This window comes from Dermochelys coriacea, chromosome 6 (assembly GCF_009764565.3).
Source record: "Dermochelys coriacea isolate rDerCor1 chromosome 6, rDerCor1.pri.v4, whole genome shotgun sequence".
NCBI classification, from domain to species: Eukaryota; Metazoa; Chordata; order Testudines; family Dermochelyidae; genus Dermochelys; species Dermochelys coriacea.
In genome coordinates this window covers 90,759,348-90,784,778 of record NC_050073.1, presented here as the reverse complement: position 1 = coordinate 90,784,778, position 25,431 = coordinate 90,759,348, and the positions used below count along the sequence as shown (strand labels likewise).

Genomic DNA, 25,431 nt, shown 5'->3' with positions numbered 1-25,431 from the left:
TTAAGAGTAACAAGAAGGGTTTCTTCAGGTATGTTAGCAACAAGAAGAAAGTCAAGGAAACTGTGGGCCTCTTACTGAAAGAGGGAGGCAACCTAATGACAGAGGATGTGGAAAAAGCAAATGTACTCAATGCTTTTTTTGCCTCTGTCTTCAGGAACAAGATCAGCTCCCAGACTACTGTGATCAGCCCTCTGTGGAGAAAGAAGTGGTTTGGGACTATTTAGAAAAACTGGATGAGGACAAGTCCCTGGGGCCGGATGCGCTGCATCTGAGAGTGCTAAAGGAGTTGGCTGATGTGATTGCAGAGCCATTGGTCATTATCTTTGAAAACTCGTGGTGATCGGGGGAGGTTCCGGATGACTGGAAAACGGCTAATGTAGTGCCCATCTTTAAAAAAGGGAAAAAGGAGGATCTGGAGAACTACAGGCCAGTCAGCCTCACCTCAGTCCTTGGAAAAATCATGAGCAGCCCTCAAGGAATCAATTCTGAAGCACTTACAGGAGAGGAAAGTGATCAGGAACAGTCAGCATGGATTCACCAAGGGCAAGTCATGCCTGACTAATCTAATTGCCTTCTATGATGAGACAACTGGCTCTGTGGATGAGGGGAAAGCAGTGGACGTGTTATTCCTTGACTTTAGTAAAGCTTTTGATACCGTCTCCCACAGTATTCTTGCCAGCAAGTTAAAGAAGTATGGGCTGGATGAATGGACTATAAGATAGAAAGCTGGCTAGATCATCAGGCTCAACGGGTAGTGATCCAAGTCTAGTGGGCAGCCGGTATCAGGTGGAGTGCCCCAAGGGTCGGTCCTGGGGCCGGTTTTGTTCAATATCTTCATTAATGATCTGGAGGATGGCGTGGATTGCACCCTCAGCAAGTTTGCAGATGATACTAAACTGGGAGGATAGGTAGATACACTGGAGGGTAGGGACAGGATACAGAGGGACCTAGACAAATTAGAAGTTTGGGCCAAAAGAAATCTGATGAGGCTCAACAAGGACAAGTGCAGAGTCCTGCACTTAGGAAGGAAGAATCCCATGCACCGCTACAGACTAGGAACTGAATGGCTAGGCAGCAGTTCTGCAGAAAAGGACCTAGGGATTACAGTGGATGAGAAGCTGGATATGAGTCAACAGTGTGCCTTTGTTGCCAAGAAGGCTAACGGCATTTTGGGCTGTATAAGTAGGGGCATTGCCAGAAGATCGATGGACATGATCATTCCCCTCTATTCGACGTTGGTGAGGCCTCATCTGGAGTACTCTGTCCAGTCTTGGGCCCCACACTACAAGAAGGATGTAGAAAAATTGGAAAGCGTCCAGCAGAGGGCAATAAAAATGATTAGGGGACTGGAACACATGACTTATGAGGAGAGGCTGAGGGAACTGGGAATGTTTAGTTTGCAGAAGAGAAGAATGAGGGGGGCTTTGATAGCTGCTTCCAATTACCTTAAGGGGGTTCCAAAGAGGATGGATCTAGACTGTTCTCAGTGGTAGCAGACGACAGAACAAGGAGTAATGGTCTCAAGTTGCAGTGAGGGAGGTTTAGGTTGGATATTAGGAAAAACGTTTTCACTTGGAGGGTGGTAAAGTACTGGAATGTGTTATCTAGGGAGGTGGTGGAATCTCCTTCTTTAGAGGTTTTTAAGGTCAGGCCTGACAAAGCCCTGGCTGGGATGATTTAGTTGGGGATTGGTCCTGCTTTGAGCAGGGGGTTGGACTAGATGACCTCCTTAGGTCCCTTCTAACCCTGATATTCTATGATTCCATGAATCTTGAAGTCTGTCATGAGAGATTGAATAAACTGGAATCTTTACTCTGAAAGGAATGCTCTGGCGTGGCTAGAGTCCAACACAGCCCTGTAAACTCTATCCTCTGTACATGGCAAATGGTAGACTTGTCCATATTGAACAGTAGGCCTAGAGCTTTGAAAGTTGACTGAATGAGCTGAACACTGGATATAACCCGAGCTTTATATCAGCCCTTGACTAGCCATCCAGGTAAGAGTAGACCTGCACTCTTAGTCTCTTCAGGATTTCTGGCACCATGGCCATATCTTTTTGTGAACACCCCAGGAACTGCAGACAGGCCAAACAGAAGCACTGTGAACTGGTAATACGAGTGCTTCACTATGAACCTGATACACATTCTGTGACCTTGGTTTATCAACATATGAAAGCAGGAGGGTCTTAAACTGAGGGCAACATGAGAAGTCTTCAGGATTCAGTGAGGGAATAATGGATGCCAGGGGGACGATGCAAAATGTTATTTTTTGAGATAGTTGTTGAGCTGATGTAGGTCTAAAATAGCTCTGAAGAAATAATGGGAATAGAAGCACTTCCCTCAAATTCTGTGGAACCTCCTCTATGGCTCCCACGTGATGGAGAGATTGAACCTCTTGGACCAGAAGCTCTTCATGAAGAGGGACAGGGAGAAAGGGGATAAATAAACTAGAAGATGTATCCCACTTCCACAGTCCCCAAAACTCAATGGTCTGTGGTGATATGGGACCAAACACTTAGGAAATGGGAAAGGCAGTTTGCAAACACAGGAAAAAACAGGACCTGGCATCCTGGGAACTGGTACAGCATCCTTGAACATCCCATCAAAATGCCTGCTTAGAACCCCTGGATATCTAGGTAGGGCAGGCACTGATGCAGAGGGCAGAGGAGGTTGTTTATGCCTATGACCCCTATTCTTCTTCCTCTGCAGGTCATGTTGGACCACTTGAGCTAGAATAGCAGAGGGATTGTTGAGATCTAACATGCTTCCAGGAAGGGGCAGGAGTGTACAATCAGAGAGACTCCAGGGTTGCCCTTCAGTCTTTTAACCCATGGAGCTTAGCGTCAGCCTGCTCCAAAAAGAGCGTGGCTCCCTCAGAGGGCAGGTCCTGCACAGTTTGTTGAACCTCCTGCAGGAGGCTGGAGGACTGCAATCAGGAGCTCCTATGCATAACCACTGCTGAAGCCATGGATCTGGCAGCTGAGTAGCTGCATCCAGAGCAGCTTGCTGCAAGGCCCTTGTTACCAATTTTTCCCTCATCCACTAGTGAGAAAAACTCCTGCCTAGAATCTCCTGCAGCATATCTTTAAATTTTAGCATGGAATCCATAGCCATACAGTAATCATAAGATAAAGGGTAAGGAATTGATAGCAGAAACTCAAGAGACCTATAGGCCTAGTCTTATAAGAAATACTTATGCTAACTGCTTAAGCCTAAATTTGTATAGCCTGAGTAGGAGTAGTAATTCTGATAATACTGCCCTGATCTTGGGACAAGAACCTACCACATTTCAGTGTTAATTGGGGATTCTAAATCAAAATATAATCAACAAACAATCAATAGATCAGGCAACAAGCCCCATGCAGGTCACTCATGGGCATAGCTTACTTCAGCTAATGCAGGGCTTGAAGCCTGGTGCAAAGGGATGCCTCAGTCACCAGGAATTAACCAAAATCCTCAATTGGTGTAAAAACCTAATTAACTATACTCAACAAACACTAAACTCTTTGCAACAAAATACAAGAATACACAGTCTGCTGAGAGCACTTGCAAAAGCAAGAAGAGCAGTTCCATGGACTGTCATGGATGGGCAGAAGGAATTGAGGGGGCTCAGGGTCAGCTGGACCCTTTATACCAGTACTCAGCAATAGAGGGCACTCATGTGGCCCCAATGGGTACCACAGAAGAAAAAATTTCTCGTGATTGCGTGCAGGATGCACACATATCAAGAGTGGAATGCACACGTGCAATCACTCAAAGAAGAACTGTAGGGAGTAATTCTGGTGAAGACTGGGATGGGACAAACATTTACTAACATGTCACTTTCATCTCTAACATCTTCTATCGTAAAATAAAGCAGTTTTGTGAACTCTGCACAAGTAGGTGGCAAAACGAATGAACTACAGCTTTTATCTAACATCATGTAGGTGAGCTGCATAAGTTGTGCATCCAAGAGATTGTTATCAAAGACAGCTCACTCAGTAGAGAGTGAAGTTCAGGTGAGAAGTTCTTTCTATGAAACAGGCACTGAATCTCCACTTCTATTAAATTAAGTCATTGTCAGGAAAAGTGCACTGCACCTCTTATTTTGCTAGGAAAGAAATCTTGTCACTATTTTGCTTTGTATCTGAAAAGAGGACCTATTTGTATGGAAAATAATGGAAAGTCATATTTTTGAAGAAACTTCATAACATATTGCATACAAAAATACCATGTTAAAAGAATGATATTTAGTTTGCAAAAATCCAACAATCAAGAGCTCGTAAAAGCCAGATTTATGACTGCTTGTGCACCAAATTAGGCAGGGATGGATATGCAAGGGATGGAAAAATGGTATGTGATCATGTAATTAAATTATCATAATGTGTATGCATAGGGGGTGGGAAGCACAAGCTAGCATAAATCTGGCATTTCCTAACTCTTTATTGACTTTGTGACCTAAATAATAATGTTCTTTCAACTTTGTTTTTTGCTTTCACGTGTAATTCCCTCGGCTGTTTTTTTAAAAGAAAAAAACCCCAAAGTCTAGTATAGATTAACAGATTCCAAGGCCAGAAGGGACCACTTGATCATCTACGACGTAGGATTATCTCCTCAAAGGAACTGGAGATGCTGGAGAATGAACCCAGGACTTCATACATGTGAGGACAGAATCCCCGCCTCATTATGTATAACTATAACAAGTCCCACCCCCATTATGTATAATCAAGTATAGCTTAAACCATTAACCTGTAGCATTACAGTACAGACTGCAGTAGTATAAGGGCCCTACCATCAATCAAACACTAATCCCGCCCCTTGACCACTTAAACCCTGCCCACCTATCACCAGAAGTCCCGCCCCATGGGGGTATTACTTCTGGGGTCAAGGTGGCCACCTGACCGGAAGCAAGGTGTGACATCAGCGACAGTTCTGAGGAGGAGGAGGGAGTGACCGAGGGGAGCCCTTTGGTCCAGCCGTTGATGGATATGCCGGAACCTAAACACGAAACCCAGCTGCTTGTGAGACATCCCGATGAGCATGATGGCCTCTTGTCGTCCATCCCCCTGGAGGAGGAAGGTGAACGTAGTTTAGGGGAGTCACCAGCGGAAAAGGTGAACAGAAAAGACATCGCTCAGGTAAATGAATGATTAAGAAGCGATGGTCGAGGGTGGGGGTGTAATGGGGCTAGGAATTGTGTAAATTAGGGATTGTGTAAATTAAAAACAAACAGTGGGAACTTACACTTGTTTCTTGTCTAAAAATCTCTCTACAGCTTGACGATGCCTTTCTAGGAGGACCCGGTGGTCCTGGACAGTGTTGCATCAAGCAGTGAAGATGAACTTGGCCCACCTTGTGTTTGCTCAACATCGATATAAATTGTTGAAGAGGACTCCGAGGCTGATGGCTATGAGGAGTTTAGGAGGAGGCTTGGCATGGAACTAACTGAGCCAGTGCCACATCGTGAGCGTAAAAAAGTTATGCGGATTATTGTACACATTGCTGTTTATGCTGTCCTTAACCACTGTCTTAGGGAAAAGCTTTTTGAAGATTGTGAGGGCTGTGTCATAGATGCGCCAGCCCAACGGCACCATGACTGTGTGACTTGGACTTTAGTGGATATAAACTGCAAGTTCCAGGGCCTGTGTGCTGAGCTGTGTTTGGAAAGCTTATTAAACACTATTATTGCCATAAATTATGCTATGCAATGTCTGTGCCTAACCCAAGAACATTTAGTGCAAGGGGTGACCTTGATAAATGCTGTGCAATTCAGTGGAGACCCTGACTGTGTTTTAAAGAAAATGACCAAACCGGAAGATACCTGCTTAGAGAGTTATATTGACCGTCTGGTCCGCACAAAAAGTTACAGAACCCTGCTTAAGAAAAAGCCTATTTGTAAGAAATCTAAAAGGATTAAGTTAGAAAATGGTGAGGGGCCAAACATGCGATATAAAACTTGGTAGCTGTAAATTAAAAAAAAATCTATTGAAAAGGGTTTTGTGACTATCTGTATTTCTGTTAGAAGGTCTCTGGCTAAAAGTTTTTTAATAGAGCATCTTGGTTTGTTTTCAAGGAGCTGTATGTCTTTTAAATAAAAAATAAATTGTTTGTGAGAGTACAGCTCTTGTATCTTTTCTGTAAGAGAGACCCATTTACAGCAAAAAGCTGAACTGTATGTTGAGGGAGGGAAAAAATATCCTAAAAATGTGTTTACAATAAAACAAACAGGGATGGTTCAGACATGTGGTTGAGTAAAATAGAACTGACTTATTCTGTTGAATTGAATGGGTTTAACCACACACACCCCTTATGACACAACGTAATTCTGAGGAACGAATTGTAAGTTGAAACTGCTTTTCCCATAGGAATCAAAGGAATGAAGGGGAATTGGTTCCTGAACCAAGGCTTGATACACTATTTTCACCACAATAATCCAGATTTTTGTACTAAATGATTTATAGATGACTAATACTGTACACTGTATTTTGCAAACAGCATTCAAATAAACATATAAACTCACATATGCTGCTCAGAATGCAAGGGAGAAGGGCACACATGCTGAGCCTCAGCCAATCACTGTTCAAGTTTTCTGATTGACTGAGCCATGGGCCAGAAGCCAATCAAAAAAAGTGGCAACCCTACCCAGAAACAAGCCACCCTGCTGCCTTGAAGCCAATCAGAAACGACCTCTTCCAGCTCCATACCAGTATAATGCAACCAGGCAACGATTTCAAGCCAACTTTATGCAAATCGAGTGTCATAAGGGCGAAACAAGCATGTTAGGGGCAAATGGGGCAGTCAATTGAAAAGTGTCGTAAGTCAGAGGACTCCCTGTACAACACAGAACCAGCTCAAGCCCCGACTCAGTAACCTGGGAAAATTACACATCACACCTGGGCGCCTTTGAGAGGCAATACTTCCCCAATCGCAAGCACAGAGTCTGAGTGTAGAAAAGAAACTTTTAATAAAAGGAGGGAAGTCACTCAACATTAATTAGGAAAAATTCCACAAGCAGGATTCATAATCATAAAACTGAGCAGGACACTCACTCCAGAGTGTATGGGGCAGTGTCTTCTGCCTCATGTTCTTGAGTCCTACAACCAAAAGTTCCTTTAGTGTACCACCCTCTGCTTCCTCATCACACTCCACTCATAGTGGTTGTCCTTGGTCAATGAGGACCTAGGGTTCAGAGGTGTATCTGTGTGAGTTCACCTCCCACCCGGGGAAGAAGGCACCATGCTCCATGCTTGCATGCTCCACCATCTGAGCACTTGCTCTGTCTGGCCGCACCACCAGCTTCCGTTTAACTCTGCTGGCTGCTCTGTCAGCTGCTCGTTCTGCTCCACTGGCTGCCCCACCAGCCACTGTTCAGCTCCGCTGGCTGCCCCACCAGCTGCTTGCTGCTCCGGCCAGCCACTCCCACCAGCCACCTGCTGCCACTGGCCTCTCTGCTGTGACCTCTGCAGGTCAATCTCTTGAGATTACACCCAACTTTTAGTGATTGTCAGGTCTTAGTGGGGGAACCAGAAGCAGGCTGGGAGGAAACACTGTCCCATCAGAAGTTATTTCAGCTCTATTGAGCACTTAAAATAACAAAAGGCTCCTAATGGAGCCTATTTAGCTCTATCTTTGGACAGTGGGGAAGAACAGGTTAAACCAGACCAGGGACCCTGAAGGAGAGTCCACACCTCCTGGCTGAGACATCTGTCCACCCTTATTTTCACAGGGCTCTGGCATTCATGCCCCTGGCTTACTGAGTTCCTTTCAGCTGAGAGTGACCTCCTCATTCAGGACAGGTTGAGCACAGTTCTGCTCCCCTTTACTCATACAACAAAGACAACAACATTGATAACAACATATCACTACCCCTGCATTCAGTACTAAAGTGATTTGTAACCCAATACCAGACAAAGTTGATCCCTTTGAGCAACACAACTCTGTCGTCTGGATATCTAGGCAGAGTAGGCATGTTCATGTAAATACAGTTTGCTCCTGAAGTCTCTTCTCCTTCCAGGTAGCTGTTAGGGAAGAGCTCATTCAGACCCTGCTTACAAATATAAGCCTATATATCAAGGGTTCTAGTACTTAACATGGTTTTGATAACTATCTACAAGGAATGGCCCTGTTTACCATTTCAATACTCTTCTAATATGTTTGTTTTAAGGTCACCTAGCCTGCTAGTTACTTAACCCTCTCTGACTCAGCATCACATGTAAGCAAGTTGTTTTTAGAAAAACAGTCTATTTATAGTAAGGAAATTATTGTTAAAATAAGGAAAAATAAATTAACAAAGCAAAAAAATATATACCTCACACTAACTATGTACAAGGTTAAAAATAAAAGAGGAACAGGGAAAAAGGAATTTAAAAAGTGAAGGAACAGTGCAGAGGGAAAGAAGAAAAAGAGATTGACTGTATGTTTCAAATGTAAAAAGAAAGTTGACAATTAGAAAGAAAAGAACATGGGAAAAGCTAAGAGATGGTTACTCATCTTGTGCCGTAACTCAAGTTCTTCACGATGTGTGTCCCTGTGGGTGCTCCACTTCAGGTTACAGTGCGTCACGACACCGTTGATCTGAGATTTTCGGTAGCAGTACTCGGTCAGGCCACTCATGCAAGTAGCTGTCTTGCCGCACCGTTGAAGTCTCATGTAGTGCATGCCCTGACCCCCTCAGTTCCTTCTCTACTGTAGAGTCCTCATATCAAACTACAAAGTAGAGGGAAAGAGGATGGATAATGGAGCACCCACAGGGATACACATCTCAAAGAACCTCAGTTACTGCACAAGGTGAGTAAGCCTCTCTTCTTCTTTGAGTGCTGTCCCTATGGGTGCTCCATGTTAGATGAATGTAGAGCAGTGGCCACTATGGGGATTTTGGAGTTACATGCATAGCGAAGGAGAGAACCATGAGGCCTAGTATGGCATCAGCCCTTGAGTCATGTGTAATCACATAGTGATTGATGAAAGTATGTTCTGAGGCCCATGTAGCGGCTCTGCAGATTTATGAAATGAGTACATTATTTAGGAATGCAATGGATGCTGCCATGGATCGGAAGAATGGGATCTGATCCCCATTGGAGTTCTGTCTTATATGTTTGATAACATAAGCAAATGCAGCTCGAGATCCACTTAGATAGTCTCTGTTTGAATATAGCAGAGACACTCGAGACAAAGAGTCTTGGGGATTTGCAGAAAGATTTTGTTCTGTCCAGGTAAAAAGCTGTAGCTTGTCAAACATCCAGGGTATGCAATGCGGCATCCTGTGAATTTTTGTGAGGTTTAGGATAGAATGTAGGGAGATGAATAGGTTGATTAGCAGATAAGTATTGTGGGTGGATGTGGGTCTGCTGTTTAGTAACTTGTTTGACTTGTTCCGAACAGGTTAATTCATGTCGCTGGAACCATGCAGGAGCCATGCTTTCAGGTGGAGTTTCTCCAGGTTCAGATGGAGGATCTGACCGTTGGCTTGTGAGAGGAAATCCACTCTCAATGGGAGAGGTCATGGAGAGTGAACAGACATGTGTAGTAGGACGGGTACCAGGTCTGTCTGAGCCATGCTGGGACAAAGTATGATTTTGGCCTTTTCATCCCATATCCTGAACAGGACCCTGGGGATTAGCAGGATCAGCTGGAATGCATACATGAGCATCCTGTCCCACATGAGGAGGCATGCATCCCCTAAAGATCAAGGTCCTAATCCCACCCTGGAACAGAATAGAGGGCATTTGTGATTCTGAGCTGTGGCAAATAAGTCAATGGAGGGAAACCCCATTGGTGGAATATCTGTTGTAAGACTGAGGGATTCATTTCCCATTCGTGTTCCTGTGAGAACTTTCTGCTTAGAGTGTCTGCTGTGATGTTTTGGCATCCAGGAAGGTAGGAAGCTGAGATATCAATGTGATAATAATAGAATCACAGAATATCAGGGTTGGAAGGAACCTCAGGAGGTCATCTAGTCCAACCCCTGCTCAAAACAGGACCAATTCCCAACTAAATCATCCCAGCCAGGACTTTGTCAAGCCTGACCATAAAAACCTCTAAGGAAGGAGATCCCACCACCTCCCTAGGTAACTCATTCCAGTGCTTCACCACCCTCCTAGTGAAAAGTTTTTCCTAATATCCAACCTAAACCTCCCCCACTGCAACTTGAGACCATTACTCCTTGTTCTATCATCTGCTACCACTGAGAACAGTCTAGATCCATTCTCTTTGGAATCCCCTTTCAGGTAACTGAAAGCAGCTATCAAATCCTCCCTCATTCTTCTCTTCTGCAGACTAAATAATCCCAGATAACCTCAGCCTCGCCTCATAAGTCATGTGCTCCAGTCTCCTAATCATTTTTGTTGCCCTCCGCCGAACTCTTTCCAATTTTTCCACATCCTTCTTGTAGTGTGGGGTCCAAGACTGGACACACTACTCCAGATGAGACCTCACCAATGCCGAATAGAGGGGAATGATCATGTCAATGATCATGCTAGATTCATACGGTCTAGACTGAGGATGATTATACTATGTGTCCCTGGTGCAGTGGTAACATTGTTAGCACTTTCTCTTAGTGGGCAGTGTTTAGATGCTCAGTCTGCAAAGAGCTGCCTGACAGCCCTTCATGGAACGGAGAACCTCATTGGTTTTTGATTAAAGCAATTTATCTTTGTCAAAGGGGAGGTCCTCCACCTTCATTTTCAGCTCTTTCAGAATACTGGTCAACAGGAGCCAAGAGGTTCTGCACATCACGATTATGGCATGAGCTGCTGTATCGGCCACATCCAGGGAAGCCTGTAGAGTAGTCCTGGCAACTAGTTGCCCTTCAGTAAGCACAGTCTTAAATTGTGCTCTTGTCTTCAGGAAGGTCAGATGTAAACTCAAAGAGCTTCCTGTAATTGTCTGGTTGATATTCTAAATGAACTGAAAATTAAGGTGAAGGATCTCCCCTTTGACAACGATAAATTGGTTTGTTGCCTCAACCACTAGTGAGTTTGGTTGTGGATGGGAAAAAAGGAAGTCCATTCCCTTGGCTGGCATATAGTATTTTCTTGAGCCCATTTGCATGTTAGAGGGATGGTGGCTGGTGTCTGCCACACCGTTTCTGCAAGTTCGAGGATTGCATAATTTATGGGCAGAGCAATTTTGGTGGATGAGGAAGGTTGCAAAATTTGTAGCAACTTGTGTTGGCTTTCCTGGACCTCCTCTAGAGGAATGTCCTGGCTAAGTGCTATGCATTTAAAAAGTTCCTGAAATGATTTGAAGTCATCTGCCAGTGTAGGTGGAAGTGGCATGATGGCCTCATTGGGGGAAGAAGAGTTGTGTGTTGGCAACACATCCTCAGGACCTGTTTTTTCTTTTGGCTCCTCCATCATCTCCTCTGAGACTACTGATGTGGTAGCCACTGGAGATAAAGGGGGAGACTGAAGTTTACCTCTGGTTGGTGATGAGGTTGCTGCATAGTGGGCTTTGTATGTTGCCCACAGTTCCCATGTGGCCACTGCATGGGGAATGCCATGTGGTGACACATCCATGATTATCCATACCACAGGTAAGGTGGTTGTGTATGCTGGCCTTTAGGTCTCAGTGTACCTCAGCAAGTCTGAGCTGAGTCATGTGGGAGCACTGTGGGGAGAATACTTCTTCCTCCTGGTCCTCATTATCACTGTTGCTGAACATCGACAGTGCTGTGGGAGACGTAGGCTGTGTAAAGACACTCCACATGGGCGATCCATCGGTGCCAAGGAGAAGTGATTGGGGCACCGATGCAACAGTAATATATTTCTGATTGAGCAATGGCTGCAGTGCCAGTGGATGTGGTGCTGAGGGTTTAGTTATGGCAGGAAGGTGCAGAGCTATCTTGTGGCTGGATTTTGTCGTGGCCGGTGGGCCCATTGCAGTGCTGTTAGTAGGTGCCAGTCAAGGGGTCGGTGCTGAGCAAGGCAGCATTGCTAAAGTCATGGTTGGCACCGGAGGTGGTTGCATAGTCAGTGCCGTATCTGTTGCGGGTGCCAGCATGGTTGGCGCCATGGAGGAGACATGGCTTTGTCTATGTCTCGACTCCTTGCCCTTCGCTTTGAATTCATTGGCATGGCTGGTGCCAGGTACTAGGGGAGTCATATGTACTGGCTCTTAAGGTCATCTGCACCGATGATAACAACCTCGCAGGGGACTGTTTCTTTATACGGATCCTGCTGAGGAGAGGTCAATGCTTGCTTCCTCTTTTCGTGAGAGGATGGAAATGTGCTCTTGGTTGGTTCAGATTGGATCGGTGAGCACTTAGAGGAAGGCTTCTGTTGGTTCTTTTCTGACCCCGGTTGGAATGATTTCTCCATGAGGATCATTTTGAGGTGGAGTTCCCAGTCACGCCGGGCTCTCACTTGCAAGATGTTACAATGAACGCACTTCTGTGGTATGAGCATTTCTCTTGGGCATCTCACACAGAGAGAGTGCCAGAGAGACTGCAGCATCACTTCTCAGGAGGAGCCACATCTCTTAAAGCCAGGGGAGAATGGCATGTCTGAGGGAGTGGGGAAGCAGAGAAAACTTTTGTGGGTGGTGCTCCAAAGGGAGCAGGGAACTAGAGAAAGAAAAACTATTTTTTTTAACAACTAATCCTAACTAACTAATAACTACAACAAACGTATCTAACTAAATTTCTATTTTTTTCCTATCTACAGGGGGCAAAAGCTATCGGACTGGCCTGAGCTCCATCTTCAGCCAAAGATGGTTGAGAAGGAACTGAGGGAGTTGGGCCGTGTGAGCGCTAAACGAGACTCCAACAGTGCTGCAAGACAGCTACTGCGCACGTGCGGCCTGACCGAGCACTGCTACCAAAAATCTCCAATCAATGGCACCGGGATGCACAGTCACCAGAAGTGGAGCACCCACAGGGACAGCACTCAAAGAAGAAACAGGAAACACCATACAGTGAGCTTTGTTTACAAAAAGACAAGGACAGGTCACAGTAAAGAAAAATAAAGTGAAGGAATGCAAACAACAAGGAAACAAAAATAAGGAATAAAAATATATAGCTCCATGCAATGGATGTGGGAAAGGAGTATAGCCAGAAAATGATGTGAGGCACAGAGAAGATGAGGGTAGAGTATGGAGGAGGAAGAAACAGAGAGAGAAGTGGTAGTTAAACATTTAGCACCATATATGAGAGAATGAGCATTTAAACATATTGAAAGAGTCTGTTATTCCACACGTTTCTCAAGGAAGTAAACTTATTTTTCCACTGTACTTACATATGAGTGACTTTACTTAAATTGTAGAAGGAATGGGCCTCCAGCCTTTGTAATGTAGCATCTATGGAGATATAGCTAAACATCAGGAAAACAGAAAAAGAAACAAGTCACATAGAAAGACAGGTTGTAAGCAATGACTAATGCTCATTGTGCTTGTTTTATTGTTCCTCCCCATTCTCTTCAGTCCCCAGTTTGTTTGTTTTGTCTTGTTTTGTTTTGTTGTAAATGTTTGCACAGTGCCAAGCACAAGTCCCTGATTCTGATTAGACCCCAAATATACACAATGTACAGTTAAATCAGAAAGACATAAAGAAAACATCAAAGAAGCAACTGGAGTTCACTTTGTTGAGGGAACTAAGCCCTAGTTCAGGTTCTTTCCCCCAATTCCACTTGGCAATGAAGAGTAGCCATAGACTTAGCGTTTTTTGCAAGTCTGGGAACAATAAGGAGGAGAGCAGGGATCGGCAACCTTTGGCACGCAGTCCATCAGTGAAATCTGCTGGAGGGCCGAGACAGTTTGCTTACCTGCAGCTTCCGCAGGTTCAGCCAATCTCAGCTCCCACTGGCCGCAATTCACTGTGCCAGGCCAATGGGGTCTGCGGGAAGCGGCGTGGGCCAAGGGATGTGCTGGCTGCGACTTCCTGCAGCCCCCAATGGCCTGGCATGGTGAAGCGCGGCCAGTGGGAGCTGCAATAGGCCGAACCTGCAGATGCTGCTGATAAACAAACCATCCCAGCCCACCAGCAGATTTCCCTGATGGGCCGCTTGCCAAAGGTTGCTGATCACTGGAGTAGAGAAACAAAGATGGCCCTTGGGCTGTGACTGCAACAAACGCTCTTAAATTACATAGTAAGCAGACAATAAAGGCAGCCTACATTCAGAACAGCATTGAAAGAATCTATCTTTCTTGCATGAATATAAGAGAATTTTTAATTCCACTTTTCCCCCCACAATGACAGTCACAGGTGATATGATAAGAAGGCAATGTGCTCCAGTGGTAGGTTATTAGACTGGGAGCATGGAGCCCTCGATTTTGTTCTCATTTCTGCATCTGACTTACTAACGGGTGATCTTGCAAGTCACTTCCTCTCTTTATACCTCCATTTCCACCTCTGTAAGTAACTGTAATGCTTTGTAAATGCTTTCAGATGTATGAATAAAAAGTGCAACATAAAAAATAGGTACATCTGACCCTCGCTAGAACACGCATCTATATAGAGCGATTTTGCATATAACACGGTCGTGGCCATGGATCCCAAATGTAATTACTTTAAATGCAATTAATTTTAACGCGATCCCCATGTTAATGTGGTACTGCACATGGATCCCAAATCCCGCATTCTAGCGAGGGTCCAGTGTATTATTAAATCCCAGGGTGAATTTGCTTTATTTCCACCTATTTCTCTGACTACACCCCTGGAAATACTAAACCGTTGTAAATATGCAACAAGAGAATATGGGGTTTTAAATGTATTTTTATTTAATTATTCCAATCACGTTATTCTCTTAACTATTAACTGAATGGATTCATTTTTAAAAAGCATGTGCATTATAATATTTTCTTACTGTTAAAAATGTTGCTACAAACAGTAACTTTTGAAGCCACTTTATTTTGTTGGCATGTGTCACAGTTCAGGGCAACTGTATTCACCCTCAGGGGTCCACCAACAGCACCCACTCTAGGCTCCTGGTTTCTCAGGCATCACTTCATTGGGTGAAGACCCATGTCTTTCTTCCTCCTGACCAGAATTTTTTCTCCCCAGGCTGCACAGTTCCCCATCTACACTATGACATTCCCAGCAAGCCAGCCTGCCTAAACAGGCTGGTGTCTACACTTTTGCTCTCTCTTCAAAGGCTATAAACAGCTGTAACAACAGGCAGTCACAAGTTACCACATGTTCTTTATAAGCAAGAACATTTATTCTTAAGGTGAAAGCATTATAGAGAAAACAATAAAAGAACCTTACACACATGCAAATAAGTTTATCAGAGATCACCCCCAATTCCAACCAGGGCTCTAGTAGGAGTCAGTCCTTCAAACCCTACCAAGGGCTTTTTCTGTGCTTACAAGTTCATAACAGCTTTAGCTCAGAACAAGCATGTCAAAGGGCCAGATCAGCCAGTTTCTTGAATCAGTTTGGTCCTTTTTTTCTCCAATCTTTGACAACAGGCAATCAGTAAACAATCACCCTTCTTGGGGGGTATAGCTTTAAAGTCTGGGTTTTTACATAATCGGGGTGGGAATTTGCATTCACATCCCCGAGATTCTCCAGGAAAATACTTTATATTGTTTGTTCCAAAAGTCCATTCTTCTCTGGCACACTGATGAGTGTAGTCCTTTGAAGTTTATAACACTTCCCAGGATTCACATCCCATCTTCCACCCTAGAGAAGTTGCATGCAATCCCAGCCCACAATAATATATAACTTCTGCATTTGCAGTGGGGGCAAAAAACCTAACTGGCTTCAAGACTGAGCTTGGTAAGTTTATGGATGGGATGGTATAATGAGACTGCCTACAATGTCATGTAGTGGACCTGCAAGTACTAGCAGCAATTATCTCCAGTGGTTGGTGATGGTGACACTAGATGGGGAGGGTTCTGAGTTACTACAGATAATTCTCTCCCAAGTGTCTGACTGGTGGGTCTTGCCCACATCCCCAGGGTCTAACTGACCACCCTTTAAAATTGGGAAGGAATCTTTCCCCGGGGTCAAATTGCCAGAGACCTTGGGTTTTTTTTTTGCCTCTTCTGAAGCATGGGGCATGGATCACTTGAGGTTTAAACTACTGTAAATGGTGGAGTATCTGTGATTTGAAGTCTTTAAATCAGAATTTGAAGATGTCAGTAACTGAGCCAGGGATTAGGGGTTTATTTACAGGAGTGGGTGGGTGAGGTTCTGTGGCTTGCAATGTGCAGGAGGTCAGACTAAATCAGGGGTAGGCAACCTATGGCATGCATGCCAAAGGCGGCACACAAGCTGATTTACAATGGCACTCATACTGCCTAGGTCCTGGCCAGCGGTCCCGGGGGCTCCGCTGCTGGCCTGGGGTACCAGCCCTCGGCCCCCTGCCAGCTGGGGGTTCCGTCCGCCGTCCCCGCTCAGCCCGTTGCCAGCCTCGGGTCCCAGCTGCCGGCCCAGGGCTCTGCAGCAGCCCCCAGCTGTGGCCCACTGGCCCCAGCCTGGGGCAGTGAGGGGTGCAGACTGGGGTAAGAGGGAGCGCAGCTCAGCATCCCCACCTTAAAAATTGTTCCAGCACCACTGTACTGGGATATTTTAAAGTTCTGATTTGCTGCTTACATCACTATCACACCACGTGGAACAGCGCACTGTATTTGACGTTGAGATTAGAATGTACATGCAAGAACTGGAATCAGAATTTTCTGACAGATTTCAAGATTTCCAGCGATTTGGCTGAATGCTTTCTTTTCTAAGTAAATCTGAAAAATTCAATGAAAGTCACTTGGATTTGTCTGTATTTCAGTGGATAGGTGTTGAAGATTTCAAAATGCAGCTCATACAGTTAAAAAACTCAGAATTGTGGGCATCAAAGTTTGGAGATCTGCAGAGTGCACTTGAAGCTACCGAGAGAGATCCTGGGGCCTCTATTCTGACCTGCTGAACGTCCCTGCCAGTGAAATGTAACTGTTTGAAGAAAATTGCGTTTGCAACACTTTCAGCATTTAGATCCACATACCTATGTGAACAGATATTTTCACACATGAAATCTGTCCTCTGTCCCTCTTGGAGCCGGTTAACAACTGATCACTCAGAAGCCTGTGTGCAGCTTAAAGTATCCAAATATATGCCAGACAATGGAAAACTCAGCAAAGAAAAGCAAGGGCAATGATCACACTAAACTGATAAGATCTACATTTTAATTTAATTTTAAATGAAGCTTCTTAAACATTTTAAAAACCTTATTTACTTTACATACAACAATAGTTTAGTTATATATTATAGACTTATAGAAAGAGACCTTCTAAAAATGCTAAAATGTATTACTGGCATGCAAAACCTTAAATTAGAGTGAATAAATGAAGACTTGGCACACCACTTCTGAAAGGTTGTCGACCCCTGGACTAGATGATCCTTTCTGGCCTTAAAGTCTATGAGTTTATGAGTAATCAAATGTATTTAAACTTAATTCAAGAAGGTTCTTAAAGGAAATTGCCATATCTGTCACAATGTGGTCAAAATAAAATATAAAAAAATCAAACAACTATGAGTTAAGACAAAAAATTAAAACATATCTGCATATAGCTTTTTTCAAACCGTGTATTATATGAGTACTTAGAAAAAACGTGTTAAAGCCTTGTTTCAGTCACTGACTCATACATCAACTACTGATCCTTGGATTAAGAAATGCTTTACATGGTTGAGCCTCTGCCACTTGACTGCACTATATTTTTAGTAGGTTGGACAGCACCAAATAGAAAGTGAACATGAGCAGTGTAATAGGGTCAGCCACCTTCTCAGCACCCCCTTGTAGCTTGAGGTCATTCTACAGTGGCCCAGTCACCCTACTTTTCAGGGTTCTCTTAATCAGACTACCAAAACAAACTCTTCTCTGGTTCAGCAGCAGCCCTACTTGGGATGGGGTTTATTAAAATAACAATCACTCCCAAAATAAAGTTCTCAAATCTCCATCAAGTTCACATTCCCAGTCTTTTCTGCTTAGGATGACCAGATACCAAGTGTAAAAACTCGGGACAAGGGGTGGGGTGTAATAGGCTGGTGTTGCTGGTGACTGTGACTTCTTTGTGTTAAATTCTCTACCTGGAGAACTCAAGGCCTGGCCTCTGGAAATCTTATGAAAGGAATCTTGGGTCTTCCTTTTAGATGCCCTTGAAGTACAACTTGGAGACAGTTGAGATAGCTGACTTGTTCAGAGACTGGCATACAGGAAGGGTCTCCTAGCCTGGATCAGAGGCTGGGCACAGCAAGCTCACCATCATGAGGATCCAAAGTTTGATCTCCTTGTTTTTTCTGGCTCTAGATTTTAATGCCAGACAGAAGTCGCACTTTGGAATTATATGAAATTCCCTAAGGCAACAAATGCACTGGGAGAGTCTGTCACTCATTAGGATTGCCTCCCGGTATAAGTGGCAACATCTGAAACCAGGAGAACTGGGCATGCCCTCCCAGCAGGGGTGAAAGTAAGTCCAGTGACTTACCGGTACTCTGGGGCCAGCTCTGGCCCCCAGAAGGGGCAGGGCCTAGGGCAGAAGGGGCGGGGTTGAGGGGGTCAGAGCCAGCCCCAGCCCACACTGTAAGGAAGTGCCCTCCCCACCGGGGTAGCAGCAGCAGCCCAGGGCTCCGGGGGCTATTTAAAGGGCCCGGGGCTCCCCTCTTCTACCGCCCTGGCCCTTTAAATAGCCGCCGGAGCCCTGGGGAAGCGGCGAGGCTCCAGCGGCTACTTAAAGGACCGGGGCGGCAGAGGCAGATGAGCAAAGATAGTGGCTCTGTCCACCTTGTCAAGGAAGGATGTGATGGCAGCCAGGTACTCTGATGGAGCTGAATTTCTGGAGGTTTGGCTTTAGTGCATGTACCTCCATGAGAGCTTGCTCGCGTAGGGTCTTTAGCTTTTCGGGAAGTCTCAGTACTGGATGTTGCTGATGCCTCACAGTCCAGCACTCTTGGTTAACAATACCGGTGGCAGATTTTTCACTCGGAGAGCGCTTTCTTTTAGGCTAATCTCATTGTGTTGATTAGTGTGACCGCTTTATGGCAGCCTTTTTGGGAGCAGGCTTCTTAGCAGCCATTTTCTCCATCATCAGAAATTTCAATTGGAGATCCCTGGCCTTCGTTGTCTGAGGAATAAATTTTTTGCAGTGTGGACGCTTTTGAGTGATGCGTGTCTCACCAAGGCAGTGGACTGTTCATGGCCATCTGAGACAGATATCAAAAGTCTGTAGGTCAGGCAGTGTTTAAAGTCAGGAGAGCCGGGCATGACTGAGAGGGTAATTGCTAAGAAAGAAGAAGGATAACCCCATTTTCCCACCCCCCTCTTCTTGTGGTTTTTTTTCAAAGCCAAGTACCCGCTGGAGAGGCGGGGTAAAAGGGAAGGGGGAAATCTATAAATTTTTTTTGAAGAAAAAAAAATAAAGTAAAATATAGGCTATAAAGAATGAAATTTATAGCCAGCAAGGCTGAATAGTTAGCTATGTGGAACTGGAGCATAGCTGAAGAATAGGCTTTCTGCTGGAAAAGGTCAGGGACAGTGTGGGACTCTTACTGAATGAGGGAGGCAACCTAGTGACAGATGATGTGGAAAAAGCTGAAGTACTCAACGATTTTTTTGCCTTGGTCTTCACAGACAAGGTCAGCTCCCAGACTGTTGCACTGGGCAGCACAATATGGGGAGGAGGTGAGCAGCCCTCAATGGCGAAAGAACAGGTTAAGGACTATTTAGAAAAGCTGGACATGCACAAGTCCATGGGGACAGATTCAATGCATCCGATGGTACTGAGGGAATTGGCTGATATGACTGCAGAGCCATTGGCCAATATCTTTGAAAACTCGTGGTGATCAGGGGAGGTCCTGGACAACTGGAAAAAGGCAAATATAGTGCCCATCTTTTAAAAAGGGAAAAAGGAGAATCCAGGGAACTACAGATCAGTCAGCCTCACCTCAGTCCCCAGAAAAATCATGGAGCAGGTCCTCAAGGAATCCATTTTGAAGCACTTAGAGAAGAGGAAGGTGATCAAGAACAATCAACATGGATTCACCACGGGGAAGTCATGCCGGACCAACCTGATTGCCTTCTATGATGAGATAACTGGCTCTGTGAATATGGGGAAAGCAGTGGACATGATATACCTTGACTTTAGCAAAGCTTTTGATACCGTCTCCCACAGTATTCTTGCCAGCAAGTTAAAGAAGTATGGATTGGATGAATGGACTATAAGGTGGATAGAAAGCTGGCTAGATCGTTGTGCTCAATGGGTAGTGATCAACGGCTCAATGTCTAGTTGGCTGTGGTATCAAGCGGAGTGCCCCAGGGGTCGGTCATGGGGCTGGTTTTTTTCAACATCTTCATTAATGATCTGGATGATGGGATGGATGCACCCTCAGCAAGTTTGCGAATGGCACTAAACTGGGGGGAGAGGTAGATATGCTGGAGGGTTGGGATAGGATACAGAGGGACCAAGACAAATTAGAAGTTTGGGCCAAAAGAAATCTGATGAGGCTCAACAAGGACAAGTGCAGAGTCCTGCACTTAGGAAGGAAGAATCCCATGCACTGCTACAGGCTGGGGACCAATTCGCTAAGCGGCAGTTCTGCAGAAAAGGACCTGGAGATTACGGTGGATGAGAAGCTGGATATGAGTCAACAGTATGCCCTTGTTGCCAAGAAGGCTAATGGCATATTGGGCTGCATTAGTAGGACCATTGCCAGCAGATCGAGGGAAGTGATTATTCCCCTCTATTCGGCACTAGTGAGGCCACATCTGGAGTATTGTGTCCAGTTTGGGGCCCCTCCACTACAGAAAAGATATGGACAAATTGGAGAGAGTCCAACAAAGGGCAACAAAAATTATTAGGGGGCTGGGACACATGACTTATGAGGAGAGGCTGAGGGAACTGGGCTTTATTTAGTCTGCAGAAAAAAGAGTTGGGAGGGGGGAATTTGATTGCAGCCCTCAACTACCTGAAGCGGGGTTCCAAAGAGGATGGAGCCAGGCTGTTCTCAGTGGTGGCAGATGACAGAACAAGGAGCAATGGTCTCAAGTTGCAGTTGTGGAGGTCTAGGTTGGTATTAGAAAAAAATATTTCACTAGGAGGGTGGTGAAGCACTGGAGGTAGTGGAATCTCTATCCTTTGAGGTTTTTAAGACCCAGCTTGACAAAGCTATGGTTGGGATGATTTAGTTGGGGTTGGTCCTGCTTTGAGCAGGGCGTTGGACTACATGACCTCCTGAGGTCTCTTCCAACCCTAGTCTTCTTTGATTCTATGAAATGATAGGGTAGCTAACTACAACTAAGCTAACACTATCAGGAATAACTAAAAACAATTGATCTATCTGATGTAAGAGAAGGCGCTGCTGTTGCTCCAACTCAAGCCAAAGGTGGTAGAGAAGGAACTGGGAGACAGTTGGCTGTGCATGCTAGGTAACCGCTTGGAGGGGTGCAAGACTGTTGCTGTGCATGCGCGGCCAACTGGGCACTGCTACTACAACTCTCTGGTTACAAGAGCAGGGCACCAAGACACCTAAAGTGGAGCATCCACAGGAACACTCCTTGAAGAAGAACTAACAGTTAGAGAAACACAGCAGGGAAAGAAAACCTCATCTTGAGATAAACTTCAAAGTCTTGCTGGATTATATTTGGAGAACAAAGACAACACCCTGTCATCCTGCACCTAGAAAGTAAATGGGCAGTGAGTTTATGGTTAATGAAAACAGGATCATATCCAGCCTTGGTTGAAGATGCTTTGGGTGAGACAAGTTAACATCCTGTCAAATTAAGTTTAATAGTATGATTTTGTTGTGAGTACATAGGAACCTTTTGTTTCCATTATCCTCACTCATTATTTCTTGAATCTTTGATAATAAATTTGTTTTCACTATAAATAAATCTCAGTGCTGTGGTATTAATCAAAGTGCTGATCCTGAGTTGAATCATACAAGCTGGTGTGTACACTGTTCCCTTGAGACCAGTAGACCTGGTATTTCTGTGAATATTGAGTGGATAAGGAGCTGGACACTACAGGGGAATACTTCAAAGGAGATTGGGTCCCAGAATTCACTTATTGTTAACCTGCAAGAACCCCTCAAGCAGTAAGGCCCACAAGTGCAAGACAGGAAGAAGAGAAGACCACTTCAGACAGCCAGGATATAAGCTGCTACCCATGCAGAGGAAAAGGTCACATTAAGCGGGACTGCTCATATATGGAATGAGGAGTGGGGGAATATTGTAGCTGGAGTGGAGTTACTGGAAGCTCTCAGAAGAGAGTAAAAACAAGTCCTCTAAGAGTGGTCTGAAGATGAGATGGGGGTTAATGGTTCAGTGGCCCAGTGCTTGCTTGTGTGGAGCACGCTGGTTTAACCAGTGGTTTTGGGGGTGGGGGGTAGAGAACACTCTAGGCATACAAGGCATACATGGGGAGGGAACATTATCCACTGACAACAGTCCCATTAGGAGTACGTGGGAGGTTCCAATGGAAAAGGGTTGGGATAATACAAACTTTACCCCATCCTATGGTTTTAGGGACTTATTGGAACCCATTCCCTCTAAGTAGATGAAGGGAAGCCTAGTGGAAGGAACCTCAATAGAGGGTAGAAAATAAGGAGCTAGAGTCATGTATGAGGGATACAAGTAAATCCTAGACAGGCAACAACAAGCCAAAGAAAGTGAGGTTCAAGGAGGAAATGCTGGGTCAAAGGAAAAACACGATAGAGAGAACCTAGACAAATTCTAATAGACCAGGAGAGTGGAACCCAGGTGTTAAATACTGGGGTAGAGGTGAAGCTGGAGAAGGAAGTGAAGGAGCAAATGGTTATCAGTACAAGGACAACCCAAATACCATCAGAGGAGAACCTGCCATACCCCAGCTATGTGGCCCAGAGGACAGAGCAACCTAAGTGGGATCCAAGAGCCTCAGACTGCAAGATATTAGTTGGGAAAGAATCCCAGTGGGCTCTAAAAAGGACAGGATAGATTCAGAGCAAAAATCTGTGGGTTGTCTGAGGTGTGAGCAACAATGGAGTTGTGGGATAGGCGCCCACTTAAGAAGTGCTTCTCCTGTGGATGGAGAATGGGAAACCCTCACAGATGGAAAGTCAAATTAAGGTCCAGTTTTATCTATAACCTTCTAAAACACACATCATTGGTTATCATTTGACTTTGATCAAATCCCTGCTGGAAGGACAATGATTAATGCAGGTGCCCCTCCAATTATCTTTTCAAAAAGATTTCTGAAGAGCTCTAGCATGATCAGAATGTGCACAGTCTGAAGCTATTTGGATTAAATTGTATCTGAAGGAAATTTTCTTCTTATAGCTCTCACTGACAGCATTCTAATGGCTGTAGTAGTTTCTATTTTAAATTGCATACAAGTTAATATAATTCTAGGTATAGCACTATCTGTCTCATAAGCTGTAGTTCTCTTGGTGACTACAACAAACACTTCATATTTAGTTAGAAAAAATATTTAATATATTTTATCAGGTGAAAGACTTTTGCTTGGCAAAATAAAAAGTAAATACTGAGTGTGTATTAGGAGTGCCTGGAGAATTATTTAGTGTGGCAAAATTCCAGCATGATTTATTATAGAAAACCCTAAGTCGGCTATTTATTTTATATTTGATCCTAGGGATGAGAAAGAAAAAGGGAGGAAAATATTCTTCTTCATTTACAAGGGAACCCTATGAGGTGCAACTGGCACTACAATATTCCTCAGAATCAATAGTTTGCCTATCTTTATATGCTTAAAACAATGCAAAGCCCAATGACGAGTTAAGTCTCAACTCAGCTTCTAATTCGTGGAAGCAATTCTGTGTCTGCAAATGACTGCACTCACAATGCATTTTGGATGCAAATAGTAGAATTCAAACATCAAGGTATCTGTCTGAAACAATAAAGCAGGCAGTTAAATCCTAAAAGTTGACAAAAAAAAGGAGTACTTGTGGCACCTTAGTCTCTAAGGTTAGTCTAATTTGTTAGTCTCTAAGGTGCCACAAGTACTCCTTTTCTTTTTGCGAATACAGACTAACACGGCTGCTACTCTGAAACCTAAAAGTTGACAAACTGTGCTTGCAACTGTGGGAGCAAAGTTGCACCTGCAAACTTAAAAGCCACAGATATTCCTATATCAATTAATAACATGAAAAAAGACTGAAATGAATTACTCAGATAGCTAAATTTGACTCTGAAGCAACATCCCTACACCACACTTATTCCTTGTAGGACCATCAAATAACCTATCTCACAGAGATGTGGTATAATCTAGCTAATCAAAGGACTCCACACTCAAGATAAGCTACAAGCACTGGATCTCATGCATTTCTATGGCCAAAATATTCAAAATAACTACCAAGTAATTCTTTTGGAATTCCACCACATCAGGGATAATGAACATCACTAATGCCACTGCCAGTAGTTCTTTAAAGGGCTGGATGAATGCTGTGTTGTTCATGTCCATTCCAATCAGTTGTGTGCGTGCGTGAACATGCATGGTAGCCAGAAGATTTTTCCCACTGCAGCATCCATCAGGTCGGTTTGGGTGCCCCCTGGAGTTGTGCCTTCATGGCTCTCAATATAGAGCTCCTCAGTTCCTTCTGGAGGATGGGTATTGGAATGGACACGAACAACACATCTCGAAGAACAACAGTTATGAGAAGGTAACCGTTTTTTGTTCTTCGAGTGCTTGTTCATGGAAATTCCAATCAGGTGACTCACAAGCCCAAGTTCAGGAGGCGGGGTCGGAGTTGTCCACTGATTGGAGCACTGCTTGTTCAAAGGCCGGATCGTCTCTGGCCTGCTGAGTAATCGCATAGTGTGTGGTGAAAGTGTGTATGGAGGACCACGTCGCCTCTCTGCAGATTTTCTGAGTGGGAACCTGAGCCAGGAATGCTGTTGATGAAGCCTGCACCCTGGTGGAGTGTGCAGTGATTGGAGGTGCAGGAACACCTGCCAGGTTGTAGCACTCATGAATATAGGACGCTATCCATGACAAGATGCGTTATGACAACACAGGCTGACCTTTCATTCTGTTCACCACTGCCACAAATAACTGGACTGATTTTCTGAATGATTTAGTTCTCTTGATGTAAAAGGCCAGCACCCTGCGGACATCCAGAGAGTGGAGCCTCTGCTCCCTGCCACTGGAATGAGGCTTAGAGTACAATACTGGGAGAAAGATGTCCTGGTTGATATGAAACTGCGACACAACCTTCAGGAGGAAAGCTGGATGAGGCCTGATCTGAACCTTGTCCTTATAAAACACGGTGTAAGGAGGCTCTGATGTTAGAGGCCCTGAGCTCAGACACCCTCCTGGCTGAAGTTATTGCTACCAGGAATGCCACCTTGTAAGAGAGGAAGAGCAGGGACCATATCGCTATCATAGGGGGGCCCTGAGCCTAGAAAGGACCAGGTTGAGGTCCCAGACATGAACAGGCTGTGACGTTATTGACATGAACTGTGACCGTATAGATCATTGTTGTAATCGAGGTCCTATAGTTGCACCAAATATTGTACGAAGGAGGTCAAGTAAGGTGTCT

The 25,431-nt window shown here is 44.6% G+C and overlaps 1 protein-coding gene across 1 annotated transcript in view; it reads right to left on the bottom strand.

The window, feature by feature from the left end:
• Positions 1-25,431, bottom strand: part of TSHR (thyroid stimulating hormone receptor) — a 129,630-nt gene that overhangs the window by 84,499 nt on the left and 19,700 nt on the right. The window contains exon 3 of the mRNA XM_038406115.2: positions 13,211-13,285. Coding sequence (XP_038262043.1) covers positions 13,211-13,285 — 75 coding nt within the window. The remainder of the gene's footprint in view (positions 1-13,210; positions 13,286-25,431) is intronic.